We start from the raw sequence: 27605 nt of genomic DNA on the forward strand, positions 1-27605 counted from the left end.
CAGTATCAGTGACTTACACGCTTTAGTCTGATAAATTCTTTATATTTCTTGCACTCAACAGCCAAATGTGCAAACCACATGTAAATTACTGGAGTAGAGCCACTAGCAGCTTCACACAATGTATGAATGAGAGCCAAAAACATAAAAAGGTATGAAATATTTGAGCAGGTTCTTCTTCAGTGCAATCGATGTGGTTGAGCATGTGAAATATAATTACAAGCTTGCCAGTTTTCAGTACCTAGCTGGTTTCTTATTTTTAATAAATGAAACTAAAGGTAGAGAATACTCTTCAATGCTTGCACTGAGCTGATTGCAGTAAAGTGTTTGATAATATAATGTCATTTATTAAATGTTCAGAGTAATGAGGAAAAACTGTACCTCACAATAAATCCTGCTTTGAGATTTACTAAATAAACTCAAGGTCCCAACTTCTGTAGCATTGCACTACACGTGCAGTCTATAATCCCCACTGTAGCATTGCACTACACATGCAGTCTATAATCCCCACTGTAGCATTGCACTACACGTGCAGTCTATAATCCCCACTGTAGCATTGCACTACACGTGCAGTCTATAATCTCCACTGTAGCATTGCACTACACGTGCAGTCTATTATCTCCACTGTAGCATTGCACTACACGGTCTACGCGATCTATAATCTCCACTGTAGCATTGCACTACACGTGCAGTCTATAATCCCCACTGTAGCATTGCACTACACGTGCAGTCTATAATCTCCACTGTAGCATTGCACTACACGTGCAGTCTATTATCTCCACTGTAGCATTGCACTACACGTGCAGTCTATAATCTCCACTGTAGCATTGCACTACATGGTCTACGCGGTCTATAATCTCCACCAGACTTGCTAATTCATGACACAGGAGTGTTTACAGATTTATTATACACACATCAAAACAAGATTGTTTGTCAAGAAATACTTATTTCTGCAAAGTTATGAACGAATAAAAAGAATAATGATTTTTTTCGTAAAAACCATGATTTTATCAATAATCTAAATCATTTGATTTTAACCATGGTTAAAACCCAGGTTGTTACATATAATATAGATCGCCACGTAGCGTAATATACTGCATTTGTATTAACGATATAAGTAATTACGTGGAGTTTTAGCCGCTGATTTTTGGGCGTTGGAACGAATTAAACAAAATACAATGTTTTCTTATAAGAATATTTACTCTGACACATAGCAATTTCGATATATAAAACAAATATCATAACAGGCTAACTTAGTCCGTCAAGGTTTGACTTTACTGTTAATGGGCTGATGATAATTCTTCCTGATAGGTTGTGCGCAAGTCTCATCTACACGTAAATGGTTGATCAAGATGAAAAAGATGGCCTACATAATCCAGAATGTCACCCGTTGGTGACAACGACAAAAATACTACAAGTATCTTCAAATATCACTTTGTAGGCTATAAAGGTTCTTCATCAGCTTTGTGAAAATAAAAACACGGCAGCAAGCAGCAGCGCTACTCTTAATCTCTTGATTAGATCATACGTATCATACAGATTAACAGTAGACGGCTGGTAGGTGTTACAACTAATCGAACTAATTGATGTACAACAGTGTCCTGATGCGCATGCGACTATTGAGCGAGTCAGCTTTTGGCAATAGACCTCAGCAACTGTTTTCATCGGAAGAACCCATTCATCCCCCAAACGTGTACACTGACTGCACACTTACCTGTAAGTGTCTTGTGATCCCATAATTGGCTAAAGATATAATTCAATCTACACAGTTCGGTTGCCCTAGTTTCTTGATTGTCAGTGGATACATTTTCAGATAACTCACGAGGTCTGCCACATAATCAGGCTTGTTCTCTTCATATACTTACTTTCAATCAGCTAGAAATGCTGCTTACCTTACTAGCTTTCTGTGCCTTTAGCTCTCGCACAATTTGTCCTTGGTTCGCTATCATTTCATTGAGATCTGAGGTGGACTGCGTGCTTATCAGCTCTGAGCTCTGGTCCTTAGCCGTCACACTCTTTTGTTCTATGTCTGCCTGTCAGCAATGCAAATATATCATTTTTATACATTTGTATTATTGCTAACATAGTACGGCGGGCACAGCATTTACAGTGCAATTTTTGTGTAAAAAAGTCTTTGCTGAAAGTTTTAGATTTTTAATCGTCGGAGAATTGACTCGAACTTAAAAGCTTGTATGAAAGCAGCCTGTAGAAACAAATACTTACATTATGTTAGCAACAAAATAAAGTATAAACTCTACGGGGCTGGTGCAGTCATAATTAAATGTTCAAACTCTGACTTTGAAAAGTAATCCACAAATTCTGTGTAATTTGAGCCTTGTACCTATGAGATGTTTTATATTGAGCCTTTTATTGGCCTTTCATTTCAAATGACAACATCACGTGTCAAAACAAAAACCACGTCGAGTTGAGTGCGTCGTCGACATAAAGGGATTCCAACCTACGGCGTTTTCGTGATGGCTGCGATTAACTGTTCAGTTTTTAGCTTTTAAGAGCTTGTAATCACAGTTCCACATATTTTGCACCTACAACACAGCAGAGTAAAACATGGTGAATCTTTTAATACCAAATAACTGTAATGTGAATTTTGTTGCAAGTCAACCTTTAAATAAATTGAGAGAAAAAATAAAAAACAACTGTAATGGTTTTCAAACTTTGTCAAACAATTGTAACTTTCAAACTTCATATCATGAAACAAAGGTTTTGTGCCGGTCAAATAAATTAAAAAAAATTATAACAACTACAAAAGAGTTTGAATGTAAATTTGAAATAATTACCAATAGCTAAATTGAGTCTTCATGCTACGATTACAAAAGATGATTCGGTAATGATACAATTAATACAAACAGAGAAAACAAAATAAAAACACTGAATATATTGAATTAATAATAACAATTCGGGCCTAGTGTATGTGCTTGTGTAAAGGTTACTGTTCCAGCAGAATCTATCTATGAAAACTTTGAATACCATGATACTGGTACATCTCGATACTAATACAAATATAAAAATGAGATATCGTACTGTATTTGTCTGACCGAACGGAGAGAGAATGTAAAGGCTATTCCTACTCGAGATAATACAAATGAACGCGTAAAAGAATTGGCCTTGACCGATTTACCACTTGAACCTTACGAAAAACCGGAATAGAAGTTCACGAAAACACGAAGAAGCATCATGTTTCATAGAGTTAAAAGAGTTCACAGAGTTTCAATTAATACGTCATTTTGACTGTGAAAACGGGAAAAGGGTGTATACATTATATAGTAATAGTCAAATTTTAATTCTAAGACTTTAATAACTATAGCTGGACATACCGAACTACACACAAGCTGTGAGATTTATACATATAGCTTTACCTTTCGATGAGACAACTTGTGACATTCAACTTGATATGTCGACACTTTAACATCTGCACCGATTGACTGACTTTAGGGATTTTTGAATAATTGCGCAGCTACTAATTCTCTGCACTTTATTGGCATATCTGACATTCTCTCATGGTGAACTAGACTGTCAGGCTACTAGTATATATAACAGAGAAACATACAGGCACGTAACAAAGGCACGCCATTTTCTCTCCCAAGTGCAGTAAGTGATACCTTTATGCTAACTACGATTACGACCACTAACTAATTACGAGTCTCACTATTCAAATCGAAGTTGAATCACGCCGATTTAAAACGTAACGTTGTATGAAATATTTTTACATAGTCTGAAGAAAAAAAACTTCACATAAACTTTTTTCGTTATGGGAATTTACACTGTAGGAAGTATATGTTATAGAAGCGTCCACCATATAGCTATTATATTCCTCACCTGAGAAGCTTTCTTGCTTTTCTTCTGCTTGACTGAACTGCCCTGTGCGACACTTGACGCAACCGGTGCCTTTGGTGGCACCCAATCACTTCCGGTTTTATTCTTGTAGTCAGCCTTCAGACTGAGGAGCAGACTCAATGCATGATCAACCTCAGCCTAACACAAAGACACAGTAGCAATGATATGAGTACTTGGGTCATACATTATAAAGACACAGTACGAATGACATGAGTACTTGGGTCATACATTATAAAGACACAGTACCAATGATATGAGTACTTGGGTCACACATTGTAAAGACACAGTAGCAATGATATGAGTACTTGGGTCATACATTATAAAGACACAGTACCAATGATATGAGTACTTGGGTCATACATTATAAAGACACAGTACCAATGATATGAGTACTTGGGTCACACATTGTAAAGACACAGTAGCAATGATATGAGTACTTGGGTCATACATTATAAAGACACAGTACCAATGATATGAGTACTTGGGTCATACATTATAAAGACACAGTACGAATGACATGAGTACTTGGGTCATACATTATAAAGACACAGTACCAATGATATGAGTACTTGGGTCACACATTGTAAAGACACAGTAGCAATGATATGAGTACTTGGGTCATACATTATAAAGACACAGTACCAATGATATGAGTACTTGGGTCATACATTATAAAGACACAGTACCAATGATATGAGTACTTGGGTCACACATTGTAAAGACACAGTAGCAATGATATGAGTACTTGGGTCATACATTATAAAGACACAGTACCAATGATATGAGTACTTGGGTCATACATTATAAAGACACAGTAGCAATGACATGAGTACTTGGGTCATACATTATAAAGACACAGTAGCAATGATATGAGTACTTGGATCATACATTATAAAGACACAGTAGCAATGACATGAGTACTTGGGTCATACACTATAAAGACACAGTAGCAATGATATGAGTACTTGGGTCATACATTATAAAGACACAGTAGCAATGATATGAGTACTTGGGTCATACATTATAAAGACACAGTAGCAATGATATGAGTACTTGGGTCATACATTATAAAGACACAGTAGCAATGACATGAGTACTTGGGTCATACATTATAAAGACACAGTAGCAATGATATGAGTACTTGGGTCATACATTATAAAGACACAGAAGCAATGACATGAGTACTTGGGTCATACATTATAAAGACACAGTAGCAATGACATGAGTACTTGGGTCATACATTATAAAGACACAGTAGCAATGATATGAGTACTTGGATCATACATTATAAAGACACAGTAGCAATGACATGAGTACTTGGGTCATACACTATAAAGACACAGTAGCAATGATATGAGTACTTGGGTCATACATTATAAAGACACAGTAGCAATGATATGAGTACTTGGGTCATACATTATAAAGACACAGTAGCAATGATATGAGTACTTGGGTCATACATTATAAAGACACAGTAGCAATGACATGAGTACTTGGGTCATACATTATAAAGACACAGTAGCAATGATATGAGTACTTGGGTCATACATTATAAAGACACAGAAGCAATGACATGAGTACTTGGGTCATACATTATAAAGACACAGTAGCAATGACATGAGTACTTGGGTCATACATTATAAAGACACAGTAGCAATGATATGAGTACTTGGGTCATACATTATAAAGACACAGTAGCAATGACATGAGTACTTGGGTTCATCACAAGAACACAGCATGTATAATCATCAGCCTCGAATGTTAGCCGATGAGCCTCAGACAAAACACCCTCAAGCTTGCAATAATTTCAGCCAATAAAAGTAGCAATAACCTACCCTCTCCACCCATGCGCACTTGATCGATACTATCTGCACCATGACCAACCTTTGCAGCTTTTCGTGCCTTCAGCTCACGGACGACATTGCCTTGAGCAGTTATCTTCTCATACAATTCAAGAGCAGCAGCTGTTTGACACGTTTTAGTCTCCTTGCTGTCTCCAGACACTGCCTGTACCTTGGCCTTCTTCTCCCGCCCAACGCTCTTGTTAGCTGATGAAGCCTCCTAAACCAACCAAGGAGCTTAAACAGTCTGAGCGCCACGCATCACAACAGAAGATTTTCTTGGTTTAGTACAAGACCATCGGCCAATCAAGAACTTTTCTCAGTCAGGCATACAGCATAATGGAAAACGCCTCAAGAGCATGAATGCTGTTATAGGCTTTCAGACCATTTCAAATATAGAGTACAAAATGTATTCCAGTAAATATATTAAGGGTGAGAAATCACAAGTAGACAGTAAACAGATACCCACCATGCACCTGCTCTGTCAATATACAAGGATAAAGGCATGGGAAACTATGGAGGAAGACCTATATGTCACCTATATGACCTATTGGTGAGGTTTTGAAAGAGCTCACTTATACAAGACACATAGTGAACTCTACTCTGACCACTCCGATAACTTGTTAATGATTTTCCAACCAGAACTGAGAGCTGGCATTAATGTATCAATGCAGACAGAACTGACGATCACCTTCTTGCTACCAGAAGTAGGTTGCTCCTTCTGGTGCCCGTCAGGAATGTTGATGAGGACACATGGAGAGTGGGTGCCGGTGTGCACACTCAACGCACCGGCTGGCTTGTCACAGATATAGTAGCCTCGACGTTGAAGCTGTATGATATCCCCTTTCTTTAACTCGGCCAACCCGGGATCTCCAAGCATATTGTATACAGTCTTGCTGTTGGGATTCACAAAGTCCTATTCAAAAAACACAAAACTCTAAGAGACATCGACTGTATGACATATTGAATATCGTGTATGACATACTAAGTATCGACTGTATGACATATTGAACATCGTGTATGACATATTGAATATCGACTGTATGACATACTAAATATCGACTGTATGACATACTAAATATCGACTGTATGACATACTAAATATCGAGTGTATGACATACTAAATATCGAGTGTATGACATACTGAATATCGACTGTATGACATACGGAATATCGACTGTATGACATACTAAATATCGACTGTATGACATATTGAATATCGTGTATGACATACTAAATATCGACTGTATGACATACTAAATATCAACTGTATGACATACTGAATATCGACTGTATTACATACTAAGTGTCATCTGTATGACATACCGAATAAAACTGACTAAAACTGAATTCAGACAGAGTTAACAGCGTGAAAGACAGTGTGAGTGGCAGTATGAAACAGGTGAGTTGAAGATGGTGTCTTCAGTCGTGACAGCGAACTCGACTGAAAACACTATCTTTGCATCGCTGAAACTCAATTTGGTTTGTGCTTATGATTTTTGCAAGAGTTTGTTATTCGAGACATCAGCCACCAGCAGATAGGTTTGAACCAGGGCCAGATGGCTGTTATAACAGCAATAGTGAAGCTAGATGCTCCGTTGGGTCAACTATATAACAACTCAATAGAAATAGACGATACAGGCAAATTTATAACCTTACTTTTCCTGTTCGTTAGTTTCTCATTTCAAACATTGCAGTTTTAAAAACCCCAACATAAGCGGCATAAAGCTTTCCTTGTATCACATCATCAATATTAGGCATGCTTTTATAAATTGATGTACACATTCTTTATTATTTTCATACAAAAATGTATGTAGGTTGCCGCACTAAATTAATCTGCTAGTATGCAAACAATTTAATTTTTGCACGAACATATACTACAACCTTATTTTGATGCCTACTACAAGACAGGCATAGACATTAATCATCCTCATTTGCATGATCACACAACTCTTACTCACTGATGTAAAAAAGCTCATTATAATTCTACTATATTTAATGTCTTGATGCATAAATTAATATTAACACCGTCGCATATACTCCGTATACAGCTTTACCAAAATTAATAGTGCTATACACAGTATCCACCAAGGCTATGCATAACAATGAATGTATTCACGCAGAGCATCTAGTTTATCTAAGGCGATGTAGCAATTATAGCAATGAATGACTGACACACAGTACACTCAAAGACTCCATAACAATGAATAGATTTGAATGGAGTCACTTATAGGGCTCTATATACGTGTATATGCAAGTATGAATGTATGTATTTAGATTGCACTACAAGGTTATATAAAAATGGTTTTATCAATAGGGCACACTAGGCTATGTAAGAATGAATGATTTCATACATAGCTCCCAATAACAACTTTCGTATAACCATATACAGTCAAACATGGATAACTCGAACTTCAAGGGACCGAGCAAAAGTGTTCGAATTATCAGAGCGTTCAAGTTATCAGAGCACTGTCACAAGTCCATATATTTACTTATTTATTAGTAGATACATGTACATATACAAACTATAATATAAATCAAAAGCACAAATAGCTTGTTTCAAATTAAATGCTTCTAATGTAAAGTTTAAAACGTTTTTATCAAAAAGTATAGAGATTTTTCTATCACTTGAGATTGGTTTGTTGTTTGAGGTGATGTTATTGCCAGGACGTTTTTCAGATTGACATTGGCAAAACTTGATCGTTGTTGAAATGCTCAAAAGAAAAGACATTTTTTTCTTTTGGGGTTTTACCCACGATCAATTTTGCCGTTTTTTCTTGAAGTTTATGCAGATTACCTTACTTTACCTGGGATTCGTTAAGAGCAACACTCCGAGGCAGTTCAATTAGAAGTTTTACAAGGTTTTACGGTACATTCAATATCACTCACGCTTTTTTAATAGATACTTATTGAATGTACACACGTATTCTGTGTTTAGGTCAAACGATGAATAGTTTTTTGTAGCTCAGACAACGTATACCTTTAATTACTACAATTTTTAAGACGTTTTAAACATTCAACATTCCGACGTTGATTCAACACGGAATCAACGTCGGAAAACTATTCATCACGGGCTAGCCGGGTCACGCACTCAAGGATTTTCGCCACGCACATACAAAACAACATGCGATTTTTGTTTTGTATGTGCGCGGCGAAAATCCTTGAGCGCGTGACCCGGCTAGCCCGTGCTATTCATCGTATCGCAGCATAAATCAAATTTCACCAAACTTTTAGAAAAGTCGTTGACAAAAATATTTTGCCGATGGTGGTAATAACGACGCTTATGAATTACGAAAAGATGAAGTTTACCTCTATGGCTTTGAATAAAGTGATTTTCTAAAGCGATAACAACCGTTTCGGTAGCCGTTGGGCAAAAAAACAGTTCGAATTAACAGTGCTGAGTTCGAGTTATCTATAGCAATTTATCATTACATGTACGTGGGAACGGACCAAAGGAAATGTTCGAATTAACCATGTGTTCGAGCTATCCGTGGACGAGTTATCCATGTTTGACTGTATATGGTTATACAAAAATCCATGGTTTTACATCCACAGTGCAGCCTAAGGCTATAATGACATGAGTAACTCTATAGATGGAGCAAGCTGAGCGCACACAGAAACACAGTAGACCTTACTTAAAGATGTGGTTGCGTCAAAAAGGTCGATTTAATAAAATTAAGACCAATAAAAGGCTAAAACATCAGCTACAATGTGATGTCATTTTTGTCTTTGTAGACCAATCCTGTCCAGAGATATATGCATTTGAATGAGGCCATCTTTTAAAAAGCTCTGATTCGAGCGGGTGCTTCATTAGTGATGTAACGAGTGATACATCTGAAAAGAGTCCACGAGCGATAAATATAAGATCTCTTCATTAGCCAATCATCAGCACGAAATTTTTATATAGGTCATATTGAGTATTATCGCTCGTAAAACGGGTTGTCTGTGATTTTGAAGATCCTGGTTATTAGGGATCGTACTCTATTACTAGTTAGTTATGCTCATTGACTAGTAGTAGATTCTACTAGCTACGTTAGCTACGATATTTCATTGACATCATTAATTTACTGAATTACTGCACCAACATGTTTTATTGACTTTATTGACGAACAAAGAATTGGAAATGCGAATGTGACTCAAAGTTTTCTGAGCCACCTGACGCTCAGAAAACTTTGAGTCACATCTTTCTCTGCAGCATAACGCTGTTGACGCCTGTCAGCTCTAACCATAACCGGTCTGCCCCAATCTTTAATCACCTGACATTAAAGATTGAGGCAGACAGGTTATGGTTCGAGCTGACAAGCGTCAACAGCGTTATGCTGCAGAGAAAGATAGGAGAATGGAGGTAAATTTATCTTTAACTACGAGTATCCTTTGCATATATTCTAAACTAACAGTAATAATTTTATTACTCATGAATACATCTACTAATAAGTGAAATTATAACTTTTTGTATCACGAATCATCGTTTCACAACTTTTTATCGCTTCATCTAGCTATATCATTTGCTTAAAATTTTCTTTGGCATTTTAGCCAGTAAATTAGATTTATGATTAGAATTTATGTTCATTTCTCACTTGTAGAAAGTGAGGAACGTCGATTGACCAATGCTAATCTTCAACTCTCAGAAAAAAACTTTAAATTGTTGGCTTTGCGTATTTATGCTTTTGTGAAACATTTATTCATTTTGAAAATTACACTAGCAATCTATCTAACTCTCAAATTTAAAGATTTCAGTAGATACGCGTTAGAACGACGTATATATGAATGACATTTGTTTTATTGTTACAGGATGTTCATGTGGTTCACTAGGGGAGCAGTCGTGTTTGCTGTGGTAGATTAATTTGTCCTATTATATGAGATGAAACTATGTGAATGGCCACAACTTGGATGAATGGTTTAATAAAAACTTTATGCTGCGACGAAAAATTTTTGGCTTGTAAAAATTATATAATAAAATAATATTGTTGAAGACAATGCAGAACATGATTTGCAGAACATATTGAATACATCATAGCCCTGTTGCCATCTGTGCTGACATCTTCTCTGATGGATGGATTTATGAAGTGTAATCCGAGTTGTATTGGCAGGTACTTTTGCATAGCTCGACTCAATTCCAACGGACTAAATATTATGTTCAAAAAATTTTATGCTTCACCCTACTAAGTGAAAACAGGTGAGTCCACAAACATTTGGTAATCTTTTGGCGGAATAGTTGGGTTAATCTATTTCAACGAAATTGACGTTGTTTTGCATTCACTATTTCGGCTAACTCATAAAACCATTCGTTTTGTACTTGAATTAACTAATCGAATGTGATCAGCAAATTTTTTCTACCAATTGATAATGATACTAGATGATAATGACTAGATAGCGTTGACTATACATGACTTTTTGGGATGCAGTTGGTTTCGTCATATATGCGAACATATTTTATTCTAGCCAACATGAACAAATGCAAAATAAAATTTATGCTAATAGAGCCGCGTAGGACTAGACTTTTATCGCAATAGCCGATGTGAATACGAGAGATAGAGACAGGTTGTATCACTCGTTATATCATTTTGGGCAAGTCTGGGCATGTTTTTTTGGCCTGAGCGTTTTTACCGCGATCAACTTTTTTCGATTTTAATCTTCAAATATCTTGACAATGAGATCGCCTAACACAACAAACAACAAACAACATATCAACTGATGGACAAAAAAATGCTTTCTTTTAAAATCAACTCAGATTTGACGCAACCACATCTTTAAACCTGCTAAGCAGTTGTCAGACTCCGAAGACACCCTCATTTTTATTACTGTTACTAGCTGACAAGTCAAACTGAGTCATTCCATCCGTCGCTTGCTGTTATCAGTAAAAGAATGGCAGAGACACGCCTACCTTGAAGTCATCCTCAGGAGCAAGAACAGGTTTCGTTATTAAATCTCCATAGTGAATACATTGGACATCGACATGTGCTGCCTGGCTGTGATCAGCCAACCATGTGATCTTCATTGTCTGTTTAAAGTCCTGCCAGCAAAAACAAAAAGTGAAACGAATAGCCAAAGTGGACACGCATGTTTTGAAAGCAAGTAAAAGCAAATCTGCACCGACGAACCTTGTTATCGAGGTTGAGTTTGGCTTGTAAATTTTTTATCTTCTGCGACGACGGATGAAGCTCAATGCCTGTTATGGTGATATTGCCCCAGTTGATGAAAGTTACCATCTCACCCAGCTTCAACTCGGCAGCATCAGCACCCTCTATGTAGACCTTGCTGGAGTAGTAGACTGTTTTCTCTCCGGCAGCTTCATTCTAGAGAATTATATATTCCAATATAGTTTATTATATATTTCAATATAGCTAATATAGATTATTATATATTCCAATACAGCCAATATAGTTTAGCATATATTTTAATATAGCCAATATAGTTTATTATACATTTCAATATAACCAATATAGCTAATTATATATTCCAATATAGCCGATATAGTTTATTATATATTCCAATATAGCCGATATAGCTAATTATATATTCCAATATAGCCGATATAGTTTATTATATACTCCAATATAGCTGATATAATTTATTATATATTCTAATATAGCCAATATAGTTTATCATGTACTCCAATATAGCCGATATAGTTTATTATATATTCTAATATAGCTAATATAGTTTATTATATATTTCAATATAACTGATATAGTTTATTACATATTCCAATATAGCCAATATAGTTTATTATATATTTCAATATAGCTGATATAGTTTATTACATATTGCAATATGGCCAATATAATTTATTATATGTTCTAATATAGCCAATATAGTTCAGGGCTAATAATGGTGATAGTAGGCAAATCAGACCTCTAACTTTTGCGGCTTGAAAAATTGCATTTATTCTTTGTACACTTACATCTAGCCCTAGTTCCTTCAACACTTACATAAAACCTCAGTTCATTAAATACCTACACATAGCCTTAGTCCATTAAACCTACATATAACCTTTATAACCGTTTATTAAACACTTACATCTAGCCTTAGTTTCTTGAACACTCACACCGAAAATACAATTAGCTAAGCACATACCCTGGGGTGTTTAGGTATCTTTGCTGAGCTCTCAGGTGTGCCGTCGATATATACTGGTACCATTTCCTCCTTGAGAATAGCAAAGTACCTTGGGACTACCGGGTCAATGACCTACATATTAAACGTGATGCAAATCAAGTAAGGCATATATATCATCTACCAGAGAGACGATCAACGATATTAATTCAGTCACATTGATGCTACAATATTGGTTTATCGTTCTTAATAGCAATGCACCTACTTGTAACAAACCGAAGATAAAAATATTACTGCTGTAACCTGGAACACTTGACTAAAGCGTCATCAACCAACCAATTAAAAGATCTTACATAGAGTGACTCACTCTTAAATTTTAAATGAGCCAGTGAATGACACGAAGTCACCTTACCATGAATGTTGGATATTGCGGCGACACATCTTAGCCTGTTTTAATGATATTGAAAGAGGCTTATTACTTTTTTCAAGAACTTGATATCCGCGCTTCCAATCACAATTACAAATGAAAAATGACCCAGAAGCATAGCAAACTGCCTTAGAGTTTATACATTAAAGGCGCCACCTTTTCCTCCCCGAGCAGTCCAGATAACAGCGAGATTGAAGTGCGGCTAAACCACACACGCAAAAAATCATAAGAGTATCATTCAAATAGACATAGAAACAGAAATCACAGAAAGATGCTATAATATTGAGTCTGCCCAAATTTCGCTCCTATTTCTGGAAAGAAGCTTATTTGTATAAGTGTGCTAAAATATCAAACCTTCCGATTGAACGACCAGATCTTATCCCACTCCATAGTAACGACAGAGCGAGAGCCACCCTGAGCGATTATAAACTGTTTCAGTCCTTCCACAGTCATGCCTCGGCGCAGAACTCCCCTCACCGTGGGAAATCTTGGGTCATCCCTGAAATACATCCAATTCCATTAGTTATAGCGAGCTACACCAAGTAGTAGTTGATAGGTATCCTACCCAGCTAGGCATATAGGTGGGCTATAACCAAGTCGTAGGCACATAGAGTACACTTTAATCTTATGTTGATAATAAAAATTCATGCTTTTTAGAAATGTTCATAAAAAGTTTTATATAAAACATAACTGAAAGCTCCATGGCTGAAATGGGCCTTTCAATGCCAAAAAAATGGCATGGTTTCAATAACAGTTTTGTATAGAATGTTTTAACATGTCAGAATTTAGAGTGGTACAAGATAACTGAAAAAAGTGAAATTTTTTGTAAGACAAACAAGGAAGTCACGGCGTCATATACTGTAAAACCTCTATTTGAACGTCATAGCGCTCTATTTTTCAACCCTTTTCTCATAGTTATGTCTTATTACAGGTGTCGTTCAAATAAAAGGCAGTGTTTAATTTTTAAATAGTTCGTTAAAATTTTGGCAAGATAAATTTAGCCATTTTACAAGTGAAGCAAATGTGCCTATATTTTGCACTCTCCTTTAGGCGAAGCAACATCGCATTGCTAAATAGTTAATATTAGCATCCATACATTATTTACCAGAATGTGTGTTCAGCTGTACGTGCACATGCGTGATAAGCACAAGTTTGAGCCTCAAAGTAGTTGTGCAGATGCCATAGTAATTGCTAAACCGTTTTGCATATACGTGGAAGTATCAAGATAGCCTTAAATAAGGAAATACTATTAGCCTGATACAGTGATTAATTATTTCTATGATATTGTTTTCAAAGTTTTAAAGAAAAAAAGGTAAAGCTTTGGGTTTAAAAAACAGACTTCGATACGAACAGCAATAACGAAAGAATTAATTGTTATTGATATAACTGAGTATTATTAGTATCATATGGTGGACCCTTTTCGATTGATCATTTGCTATTATGGGTTCATCAAAATAAAAAAAAGGTCAAAATGGCAGTCAAATAGAGGTGGCGTTCAATAGAAGGATGGCGGTCAAATAAAGGAGGCGGTCAAATAGAGGTGGTGTTCAAATAGAGGTGGTCTTCAAATAGAGGTTTTACGGTAATTGAATATCCAGCAAATAACTACTTGAAATCATTACGTCAGATGATCACAAAATGGTTATAAAGAAGTCAAAAATTTTTTTTAAAAACAAAATTGATTGTACATTCTAATAAAACAAGATGAGCAGGCTGATTGGTCACTAAGAAATGTTAAAGCCAACAAGACAAACCTAAACAGGCAAAGTTGATCGTGGTCTCATTTGGTACTTTGGTACTGCTGTAACCAGTGATCTGAAGTTCTGAACTGTCGTTAAATGTCATAAATGGAACAGCTGTAGATGGTCAATATAACATCCCAATGGATTCCGTGACTCCAATAGTATAGTTACATGACTCGAATAGTTACATCTCTTAGTTGTATGCTCAAAATACCGATCTTGCCTTAACTAATTTTAATTTTAAGAAACCACTTCTACACATCGAATAGCAAAAGAAGTGATAAAACAACAAAAAAACATGATCGAATTGCTGAACTAAATAAAACTGTCAAACTACTATCAGTCATGAATTGAATGCCAGCATGGACTGATTGCCAACCTGATGTTGCAAGAAATCAGATCCAGAAATAGCTCATAAAACAAGGAAACAAAACCAACCCATGTACATGAGCTCAACACTTGGTCTCCGATATCAGGCAAGCACTCAGTCAGCAACATTAATAGGCTACAGCATAGTTACATCTAGACTCAGTTCCTACAGGTACTTACCAGCCTGTCACATGGCCTTCGTTAACAAACCAGGTTAATTTTCTCTTGCTGAGGACCGTATGTTGAAGGTTGAGCCTACTGTATTCCCAGACATGCACAGGACGCAGCCGTAGTTTCTCAATGAACCAGTTATACTGATCATCTCTGTCATGATACTCTGTCGTACGGAGGGCGTGTGTAACACCCTCAACTGAGTCCACTATGGGGCAGGCAAAATCATAGGTGGGATAAACCCTGTAACGAGATCATAAAGCACCAGGGCTGTATAATAATAACCGGCGTAGCAGGGTTTCTACCTGCTTTCATAATGAGCATCAAGAGCTGTTTGTGGCTAACTAAATTTGATGGTATAGCAAGTTATTTGAAAGGTTTTCAAAAAATCATTTGACGATTGTCAGCAAAAACAGACAGGGAATATTTTGGTAATACCTGCTCCAAACAGTAAAACATCGCTACAGCTATAGACCAAACACAAACAGAATACTGTAAGTAAACCAGCAACAACATGTATGGATTGGGTGGGTATTTGACCAAGCCACCACCGGTGAAGTTGAAACACAAGCTAAGAAAAAATTTCTCATCGATAAAGTACAAGTCATAGCATAAAAAACCTACAGACTTATGGCAGAAGCAAAAGTTTCAATAACTGTGGCATTCACGGTTTGTCTAAATATCTCAGATCAGTGGTGTGTATGGAGGATGGAAAAATGTTGAGTTTTCTAATCATCAGACAATATGAACATCTCAAATTCATCATGCCTACACAAGGTTTCACAACAACCATAACAACATAAAAATCACAGAAATACAACAATCACATTGCAAAATAAGAATGACACAGTACATATAATATATGAACTCACTTGTACTTTGTACCGGTATGAGGATGGGGCTCTGGCTTGCACCTGTAAAGAGTTGGGTCTCTCATGCAGCCGTTATCACTTGCCATGTCTATCTTTGCTCTCACACAGCACGTCTGCCCATAGTCAGTCCCAGCCTTCATCTCCTCCCACTTAGAGAGATTTTTAGCTACATCTACATATAATCAAGAGCGATGAAAACCTCTGTACCAAGGTATTGCAATGCATTGCATAATATTATACGTGTAAGTATATGTTACTGCGCAGACTCTTGTAAACTTACTGCTATGTACGGAGAGAAGGCTGACAACCTAAAATGCAGTGAGATGTGATCCAATAGCCGTCAGTGGGAGTACATAAAGGTCAGACTAAACACATCAGCAAAATGCACAAACGACGCTTAGTGTAGACCTCTGAAGCTGGTGGCTACACACACTGACCAATGAATACATTGGCCAATGATAATTGGCTTCAGTTGGGTGAAAACCATGACTTCTTGCTGGATTTTACATTACAATTATTGAAATATCATAAGCATATTGATTATCTATGACGGATAATCAATAGTTTCTAATAGCCAATAACATTAGCGCAGCTATTCGCACTACTACAATTTGCTCAAGCAAATAATGAAAACTAGCTAAGTGAAAAAATGAATATGAACCAAACAAGAGAAATAATAGTTTTAATCAGTTAAAAGACTATCAAAAAGGTTTTACAGACAGTTCCAGTTTACGCCTGTGACCTTCACATATCTGTTACAAGTGAGACTACCTTGGTCCATATATCAATAATTGTTTGCGTAAAACACTACCAGTGTCAATAGAAAGCAAACTTTTAGCGAAATCAGCTTGTGGTGTGAATGAATAAAAAGGAATTGAGATTGTGCTCCATCAGCCAATCACGGATGCATCAGTTACTACTCCGCTAACATAGATCAAGATGTCCAGTGAGACGCATGCCGGCTATATAAACAATACATCTCGTCAGAGTCTAGCCATCCCTTACGAGAAATTTGAGGAGGTCACAGAGTAGGGTAAAGCAACGCCTACCATTGTCCCTGTTGCGAGAGTTGATTCTTTCACTTCGCTGCTGTTTCATTGTATCCCCATCAGTGTCATCGACAAAGGCGTGTCCCTCCTTGATGAGCCCTTCACACATACTGAGCATGAGCTCAAAGTGATCAGACGTATGAGAAAAAATGTCATAGGTAATGCCCAGCAGTTTCACATCTTCGAGAATGATCTACAAGTATGACCTAAACATTATATACTTATATTCCTACCAGCCTCACCTCCACACGTCATATGTACCAGCCTCACCTCCACACATCACATGTACCAGCCTCACCTCCACACGTCACATGTACCAGCCTCACCTCCACACGTCATATGTACCAGCCTCACCTCCACACGTCGTATGTACCAGCCTCACCTCCACACGTCACAAGTACCAGCCTCACCTCCACACGTCATATGTACCAGCTCACCTCCACACGTCATATGTACCAGCCTCACCTACACACATCATATGTACCAGCCTCACCACCACACCATAAATATGCACATAGTTATTACAGCTCATGATCCAAAACAGCCCACCGAACCGCCGGGGTGCTAGTATTCCATAGTAGTCTAGCATTAGTAACTTGGCCATCTTAATCCTACAGAAATTAAAGTCTTGAACAATTTTAAGAGCTGGCCATTCAGCTCAGCCAGTCAAACAAGTAAACCTTGATAGACAATGTTAAACTGTTACAGTCGATTAGCATGTAAAATTTTTTATGTTGATGTCACTATTGTTATGAGAATACATGGTATTTTGTATCATTCATTATATATATTACTTAATAAATCATCAATTATAATTGATGATTATAAATCATCAAAAACCAAGAGAAATAGTTTAATTACAGTACATAATTATTGTTTTAAAATAAACGCATTATATAAAAATATTTAAACTAAATAAATATAAAAACCTAGATTATATGTAAAAAATAAATTAATAATAGCATAATCAGTAAAAAAGGTTTTCATTGATACTATGCCAGACGTACATTACGATTTGGGTCTTTCTAAGGTAAAGCATAAATTACATGCAGTGTAAAAATAATCGGTGTAAGTTATCCCAGCTTACATTAGAAATAATTTAAATTAACTCACATTATGTACGTACATGTATTTTTGATTATTTTTATGTTTCAACTCTAATTTTTAGAAATTTTAACTTAAAACTGCATTATTTCAAAAGATTTTGGATGTTATACATTGGAAATTACTTTGCATATCAAGAAATTTTACATAATGTTTCAATAAATTAGTATGCAGAGATGATTGTTTGAGTTTAACCATGACACCTTAGTATCACTAGACCTAGCATGACACCCTAGTATCACTAGACCTAGCTTGACACCCTAGTATCACTAGACCTAGCTTGACACCCTAGTATCACTAGACCTAGCTTGACACCCTAGGATCACTAGAGTCTAGACCTAGCTTGACGCCCTAGTACAGGGGTCTCAAACACGCGGCCCGCAAAAGCATTTCATGCGGCGCGCGACCCATTTCTATTGTCGGTGTTTGAACTTTTGCAAAAGCGCCATCTTAACCAGGAGAAAATCTTACCTACTTATTTATTCGTAGTCTTTCCATTGATTTCCGTGTAGCGCTCAAAGCATACATCCGGTTTATTATCGCTCACTGTTGATTGCATTGTATAAATTTGATTTTACTATATTTTTTTAAAACAAGTGCCCATGTCTTCTGTTTCGAAAAAAAGAAAACTCGCAGATGAAAAGAGAGTTTTTCAAGTCAGATGGGAGGATTTATATTTTGTGACTGAAGTCAGCGATAAAATTCATTGTCTCGTTTTTCAGCAAACGATAGCGGTTCCGAAGGAGTTCAATGTGCGTCGACACTACGAAACAATGCACCGTGTGAAATATGACGCGTACACCGGCAAAGTCAGACAGGATAAAGTTATTCAACTTAAATCAGCATTATGCAAACAAAGAAGTTTCTTCACCAAAATTAACCAGTCCAACAAGGATTCTGTGAGAGTAAGTTTTGCATTAAGTGAGATGATAGCGAAGTCATCACGACCCTTTACAGAGGGTTCTTTTATAAAAGAATGTCTTTTAACTGCAAGTGACATTTTATGTCCGAATCAAAAGAAACTGTTTGAAGGCATAAGCTTGTCAGCCAATACAGTAGCCAGCAGGATTACAGATTTAGCAGCAAATGTGGAGATGCAATTAACTGAGACAGCTATGGACTTTGAAGCATTTTCAATTGCTCTCAACGAGAGCACAGATGCTTCAGATACTGCACAATGTGCTGTGTTTAACAGAGGTGTGGACCGCAATTTAAATGTGACAGAAGAATTCCTGGAACTATTACCATTGAAGGGTACTACAACCGGACGTGATTTATTTCAAGCCCTGGAAAAATGCATTGAGAAGTATAACTTGCCATGGGATAAACTTGTATCTTTGGCCACAAATGGTGCACCGTCAATGTGTCCTCAAAATGTAGGTGTTGTTGGATTGGTGAAAAACAAATTAAACAGCCTTGAAACAGCAGGAATCAATTTCACTAGTATACACTGCATTTTGCATCAAGAAGCCCTTTTTAGTAAAAGCCTACAGATGAAAGAGGTGATGGATGTAGCAGTTAAAACAGTCAACTATATACGTTCTCGGGGGCTGAATCACAGGCAGTTCACTTCATTTCTTGCAGATATGGAATCTGAGTATGGTGAACTTATTTATCACACTGAAGTAAGATGGCTAAGTCGTGGAAAAGTTTTGAGGCGTTTCTTTGCACTTAGACATGAAATCGCTTCATTCATGACAATGAAAAATAAGGCAGTTCCTTTACTGACTGATTCTACATTTCAATGCAACCTTGCTTTTCAAACTGATATTACGGATCACTTGAATACACTGAACATAAAGCTTCAAGGTAAACAACAGATTATTACACAGATGTGCGACAGTGTGAAATCCCTCAGAGTTAAACTACGTTTGTGGATGAAGCAACATGGTGAGGGCAATTTGGCCCATTTCTCAACTCTGAATTCCTTAGGCAAAATTGAGACCAAATGCTTGAAAGAATATGCAGATTTGATGTCCGAGTTACTTCAACAGTCTGATGTGCGTTTTGCAGACTTTAAGTTACTGGAGCCACAATTTCAACTTTTTTCGACGCCGTTTGCTGTAGAAATTGACGCTATTGCAGAGGAATTGCAAATGGAGTTGGTGGAACTTCAGTGTGATACTATCTTGAAGCAAAAATATGCAGAAGTAAGGATACCCGAATTCTACGTATTTCTTTCACGAGAAAGATTTCCAAGGTTACTCTCTGCTACTGCAAGGATTCTTGCAATGTTTGGCAGTACGTTTGCATGTGAACAATTTTTCTCATCCATGAAAGTTAACAAGTCTGTACTGAGGTCACAGCTCACTAATGAACATTTGCAAGCAACACTGAGATTGGTTTCTTCTCATAAAATCAAGCCTAATATTGATGCCCTTGTTGACGCAAAACGCTGCCAGGTCAGCAGTCAGTACAGAAAGTGACTGATACCTAAGTTAACCAAATACAGATACGCCAAATACCGTACTTAAATTGACTACATTACATTTGCAATAAATGGATTTTAGAAAGTTTGTAAAGCACTACGTTCTTATTATGTTGTCTTGTTTATTAACTTTTTATAATTTTAAACAATTTCTTGCTATGCGGCCCTTGAGGTACTTTAGAAGTCATCACTTGGCCCTCGGAGCAATTTGAGTTTGAGACCCCTGCCCTAGTATCACTAGACCTAGCTTGACACCCTAGTATCACTAGACCTAGCTTGACACCTTAGTATCACTAGACCTAGCTTGACACCCTAGTATCACTAGACCTAGCTTGACACCCTAGTATCACTAGACCTAGCTTGACACCTTAGTATCACTAGACCTAGCTTGACACCCTAGTATCACTAGACCTAGCTTGACACCCTAGTATCACTAGGCCTAGCTTGACACCCTACAAAGTTTACCTTCTCAAAGTCAGTCTTTTCCTTGGCAGGATTTGTGTCATCAAACCTCATTATTAGCTTGCCTCCATAATTGAGTTGGTAGTACTGATTGAGGAGGGCTGCTTTGGCATGCCCAATATGCAGATAGCCTGAGGCCTCAGGAGGAAACCTAACTACAACTTCTCCTTGCTTAGCTCCCTCCAATTCAATAAATTTTCCTTCATCTTTTTTCTAGATCAGATAAAGGAATGGTTGGAGTAGAATCTACTATGTGGACAGTAGAGATGCTACAAAGGTATTTGAATTATATATGCTATCATAAATAAACTCCAGTTCTAATTCCTATTATATGTGATACTGTATGTCAAATGATATCCTGCTTGTCGCTGCACAAAGATAAGTTTATATGAAACTCAAAGACCCTCACCTTTCCTTTAGCGGAGGCAGCCTTGTTAACAGCGGCTGGCTTCTTGGCTGACGCACTGGCTGGCTGTTTAGGCAATGCGGCAGACACTTTTTGAAATTCTGGCATGGCTGTGAGATGGCCCATATACCTCTTCACATTCACATACTTGTCAGAGTCTAGGAAGGACCCTATAGGACAGGTTGGAGTAATTAGTAATGCCTGATTAATCAGCTGACCCCTACTAATGAGCTGACTTTGACCTAACAAGGAGGTGATTTTCTCATTCTCACACAATGTGCAGTTACTAGACATATTTCACCCTGCTGGTTGAATAAGCGCTCTAATCTCTTAATGCCGTCTCCATGCTAAACAAAAGCACTTCAATGGACATAGTTTTTCTCCATTAACCCCTAAACAAACACTTCTTAGTTCGCTCGAGATAAATGGCTTAATTGGCATAACCTAGAATCCTTCATAAAACCTCCCTTCTTTGATAACTACTCCCAGTCTTACAAACCATATATACAGAGGAATTTCTACTTATGAAATAAATTTGTTCCGAGATCGACTTCATGCGTTAAAAGCATTTTATGATGAAGCAAATATGCGTGTAAAAATACATCACAAATCGTTTAATTTGTTTCATAATCTAAAAAGAAAATGATCACTCCTTACTAAATACTGAAGACACTTACACATGGCATCAAAAAACAAACGCGTTATGTATAACTATGTGAAAAAACTAAAGTAATAAAGTAATAGAGAAAGAGAGGTTTATATCGATACTAAGAGTAAGTGTATGCTGTGTATGCTGGTCAACCCGTAAACTAAAAGATAGCTAGAGTAATAAAGATGGACTGTATAAAATACCTATCTTAACTCTTTCGCTACTGCATTAAATTCTGACCTAATTCTGATTATTCCGCCCAAATTAATTCAAACGGATTTTCGAAAAACCGATATATCGTAGTATTTAAACAATATCTCGAGAATAAAAACATATATCGTTTTACTGTAAATTGCGCTTTATTCAAAAAAAAATTCTCTACAAGATAAGCATAAAATTGTTTAGTAAAATCACCCTCGCAGTTTTCTGATGATTCATTTGTGTTGAACTAACTCGGTGTGTCTCTTATTGCCAAGACGATAACGATCTGGTTTTGCTGTCTTGAAAAATTATTAGAAAAGGAATTGGTGAGCCAAAAATTTTTCTATTGGTTGCACATGATTGGCAACAAAGTTGTTTCATTGGAGACCAAATTTGGATTAGTCTAGCTAATGTGTGGTCTTCGTAATGAAAAGAAAAACCCTATTGATAAGCCGATACATTGTCTTACGGTCTGTACTTATATTACTGCAAAAGCCGATACATCGGCTTGCGGTAGCGAAAGATTGAATTTAAACTAGGTGATGTTTATACTAGTTTGGTTGAAATACATTTTATTATTTTATATTTGTTTAATTTTCATCCGCCTCTTCCCTTTAACCTTCTGTAATGCTTTAAGAAAATTCTAATGTAATTTGTTGGAAACAACTTCGGGTGCACAGTCAAATGTTTGTTTCAACTTTGCACCTAACATTGCAAAATGCTTTCATATTGTACGCAGGAGTTTGGCTGTATATTATCATATCAGACTTAGTAGAACCTGAACACTTGAGAGCCATAAAAATCTAATTTAATAAAACTATCATACAAAAACATACTAAAAACCTTGTAAAATCTCTCAGTACCTGCAATATAAACTTACCAATGATAACACAGCTACCTATTATAGGTAGCTGCTGTGTTATCAATGGTAAAATAGTTACTGTACAATTGCTAGTTATCGTACAAATATGATATCTGTACGATAACTACATGCAACACCTACTGAGACTGCCTTGCAGCCACCATCGTTGCAGACAGTGAAATAGCAGCCACACTTGGCTACTCGAACCACTTGCAATCAAAACCATATTATTTCAGAACTTTCAGCAGATAGAGAGCTTTCTGATAGGCTAAACAAGACCTCAATACTCCAGACTTACTCAAGCCTGCCCAAACAGCGAGGTCAGCAAGGGTTAGCGCCTCCCCGACGAGGTAGGTGCTAGTCGCTAGCGCCTTCTCTAGATATTCTACAGCAGCAACTTGCTCAGTATCACAGGCCAATTTAAGGCTGGCAAAATCTAACCAGTGATCCACCTGCAAACACAAGATTAGAACTCAATTCGCTAAATTTTATATCCATATTCAGCAGATATAAAAAAAACAGACCCGATACAAATACCTAACTGAAGCCTCAAGATTATACTACTGTCATGCTATGAAATAAAAGCACGAATGCTGGTGGTTAAAAAGGTCAATGTTAGACAACGTCAGACGTCCAGACAACGACAGACGTCCAGGAGACATTATATAGGATTAAGATAATTTTACATCTAGCATGTTGGTGATTGTTCAGAAGGTACAGAGCAGTTATGCATCCTTCATCTCTCCTGGTTTATTCTTTTAGAGATAAGCGTACTTCTTGCCTATCACAAAGTTACAAGAAACACAGTCACTAATAGAGTACATATAGTTTTGTGACTAAATATAAAAAACGGTAAAATAGCATTGAATGAGCAACTTTATTGGACAATTCAGGTCCAGTCAAACCTTGACTTGAAATTGCCTCAACCTAATGTTAAGTTTCAGCAAGGATTGGACTCACCGCTCCATGCAACTTCCAACGCATGACTTTCAATATTTCTCAAGACCCAAAAGTTGTACAAATGAAAGTAAGGACACTGGCAAAAATTAAATATAATTCATACAAAATAGAAAGATAAATACAGAGCTAAGAAAGCTATAGTATTTTAGGATTTATCTATAAGTTAAAGTGGTGCCGCCTATCTTTCCAACACTTGTGTTCAGGCCTAGCCAAAGTAAAGAAACAGTAAAAGTTTTTTTTAACTAATTGTTACTCTATTGATTTAGTTTTATAAGTAAATGAGTTGTTTTTACTTCTCATTTGCTACATAGTTTTACGTAATGTACCATAAACTCTAGCGTATGAGTCGAGGTCTAAAGTTTGGATTAAAAATCATGGTTTTGACATGTACCGGCTGTATAAGTTGACACACCTTCTCTGGCTCAAATCGCTCGGTTCGGCAATACGACACTTAATTAAACAAAAGAACGAGAGACGGCAGAGCTAATGAAGACAATAGGGCGCATAAAACAACACTTTACCGTTGTGCAGCCATGCCTAGCCAAAAGAAAAAAACTGCTATTTAACAGAAAAGCAATACCGCAAGACAGATTTCTGTCAGGAATCATGATTTGTGTAGAAGAAAAAGGATGGATGAACGATAGCGGATGTGTTAAGTGGACTACTGAAGTGTGGGGTTGTAGGCAGATAATACGAAAAAAAAATTTAAATTCTACAAAAACTCGTTGTCCTAGAAGAGAATCCTAGCGATGAGAATTTGAGTGGTGAAAAGTGGGACTTCGTGTTGGTCCATCTCATGTTAGATAAGATAACTTAGTATTTTACTATTTTATAAATAAATTCCTATACCGTATGTTATATCATGTAATTTTTATTTGCCATTAGGCTTTTTGGTATTGGAAGCAGGGTTCTCTCCTGTTGGGGAGGCCTACCCTAACCATTTTTTGCCTGGCCCATCGAGTCAACACTTAAGACTGAGAAGAACGCGAATGGCACGAATGCACTGTAAAGACGACTCTACTAGCGGTAGTGAGTCAGCTCTTGTAATTTTTCCATCACGTGAGAACTTGTCACGGAACATAGCCGTTAAGATTATTCTGCAGCGTTGCATTACAGCGGAGTAGATAAGCAGAGTTTCGGTCCACCAACCTGAAAGTCAAGAGTTTGAGACTCTATGAAACAACCTTTTATGAAGCATTTTAATTGCCATCTATATTGGTTTTTCTGTGTAACAATTACAAGATCAGATTTTTTATAATGTAGTAAATAGATAGATTTAACAATGTTATATAAATATTCATTGCACTGATTCGTGTTTGCTAGTTTGCAGCAAGAACTGGCTTTTTATTTTATATAAAATAAAAATTGAGTCATGAGCCTCTATTCATTGCAAGCCCAGTTTAGATAATAGCCTTGGGTTTACCAAAAAATATGCTATAAATCTGCAGATTTAGGACATAAAGAACAATAATAATCAATCAAATGTTGAAAAAAGTATACAAAAGCAAGTGACATATACAATCAATATTTATAACAATTGCAGAAACTAAAATAAAACCATTTAATAAATTGTTTAGCATCGTTAGCTTCTGTGCTGCCACTACAAGGTTCAGTCTTTCCATCCCTTTCACTCACTTCTTCTTTTTGGTTTCCAAGTTCATTTAAATTTGAACTTGATGCTATTACTCATCTGGGACATGAGTACAATATTAAATGACTAGGAAAATTATTACTATCGACATCTACATCTAGTGTTTTAGTAGACTGAATAGCAACAACAAAAGAGGCATCAATTTTTACAGTTCGCAACATTCAACTGATCATAACAATATATTTGACATCCAACTTAAATATGATAAGGAATTTTAGGGGTGGATAAATAGTATGAATAGAAAAGTAATTTTTCCCACAAATGGTAATACATTGAGCAGGTTTAAGCTATAACCATAAAGGCCAGATGTCGATTATTCGGGTAATATCTGAATAGTCTTGAAATTCAAATTCGTATTGTTAATGGTGAGGCTACATATAAACAGAACGCATGTTTTCTATAAAGAAAACATTGTGAGCTGTCCATTTGTCTATTTGCCATTTTCTTTATAGAAAACATGAGTATGTTTTCCATAAAGAAAACATTGACAAAAAAATATCTAGTCATAGTCTAAAAACTAAAAAGAAGTTGATCAACAAGCTAATACAACATAGATGTGACATGATTGCTTATTGAAGAAATACTGTAGGCCTATGCAGTAAAGGGCTCGCTTTATGGTTATTAGTCCCAATTTTTTCATCATTTTCTTGCCATCTATTTGCAAGTTCAAGTTTCCAGATGTGTGCTAAGCACACATCTGCACAAACACACTAATAATAGTACAGATGATATTATGTTAACATGAGCTGAAAATCAGTTGCTGTAATAAAAGTTTGTAAACTATTTAAAGGACTTTGGTAAGGTCTATATAATTACAATTTTTAGGGATTTGTATAGATGCCCAAAAGGACAACCCCAAATTTCTGCCACAGCCTCGAACTTTCCTCGCCTAGATCACAATACCTGAGGAGAACCCTGATTAGAATGAACTAAATGTAACAAAGTGTTTTCTTATAGGAATGCTTGCTCCAATATATACCATGGTTTCGGCATAGAAAGCAAATCTAAGAATGAATGGACTTTGTGTAAAGGTCTGACTGTGTATCATCAATCCAGGCATTGCTGTGAAGAAACCGTCAGCCTGTATTGCCAACCCTTAAGGAAGGGTTGGCAATACAAACCTTGAAGGGTTGCCAAACCTTGAAGGGCTCAACCTTAGTAAACCTATGACCACGTGTACCACTGTTGATACTATCTAAGAGTTGAGTAGTGAAGCATTGAAGGATATTTTAGCTTAGCAGAATTGAATGTTTTATAATCGGGGAAGAGTCTGGCCACATCAAAGTTATTGATATGAAGTATTTTTGTATTGGATATCTACATACATTATTATTGGCCGTTGTTCGCCCGTCTATTCGTTTTTTTGCGTCACAAAGTGCAGAGAATAAATATTGGCACAATTACTATGAGGTTTTGGAAGGTGGCTGATTAGCACAGGAGGTTAGAGCGTCAGTCTAGTAAGCTGAATGTCATGAGGTCGAGGCACATATCGGCCAACATTTTGGCCGT

General features: G+C 36.7%; 1 protein-coding gene across 1 annotated transcript in view; it reads right to left on the minus strand.

Moving 5' to 3' along the window:
- Positions 1-27605, minus strand: part of LOC137400143 (bifunctional glutamate/proline--tRNA ligase-like) — a 46853-nt gene that overhangs the window by 17905 nt on the left and 1343 nt on the right. Inside the window, exons 4-17 of the mRNA XM_068086459.1 lie at positions 23784-23937; positions 21777-21943; positions 21371-21580; positions 17374-17566; positions 16325-16496; positions 15462-15695; positions 13525-13669; positions 12768-12878; positions 11792-11986; positions 11575-11703; positions 6382-6606; positions 5734-5910; positions 3832-3987; positions 1890-2030 (exon numbers count right to left, since the gene is read on the minus strand). Coding sequence (XP_067942560.1) covers positions 1890-2030; positions 3832-3987; positions 5734-5910; positions 6382-6606; positions 11575-11703; positions 11792-11986; positions 12768-12878; positions 13525-13669; positions 15462-15695; positions 16325-16496; positions 17374-17566; positions 21371-21580; positions 21777-21943; positions 23784-23937 — 2409 coding nt within the window. The remainder of the gene's footprint in view (positions 1-1889; positions 2031-3831; positions 3988-5733; positions 5911-6381; positions 6607-11574; positions 11704-11791; positions 11987-12767; positions 12879-13524; positions 13670-15461; positions 15696-16324; positions 16497-17373; positions 17567-21370; positions 21581-21776; positions 21944-23783; positions 23938-27605) is intronic.

The sequence above is a fragment of the Watersipora subatra genome, chromosome 7, assembly GCF_963576615.1.
Source record: "Watersipora subatra chromosome 7, tzWatSuba1.1, whole genome shotgun sequence".
NCBI classification, from domain to species: Eukaryota; Metazoa; Bryozoa; class Gymnolaemata; order Cheilostomatida; family Watersiporidae; genus Watersipora; species Watersipora subatra.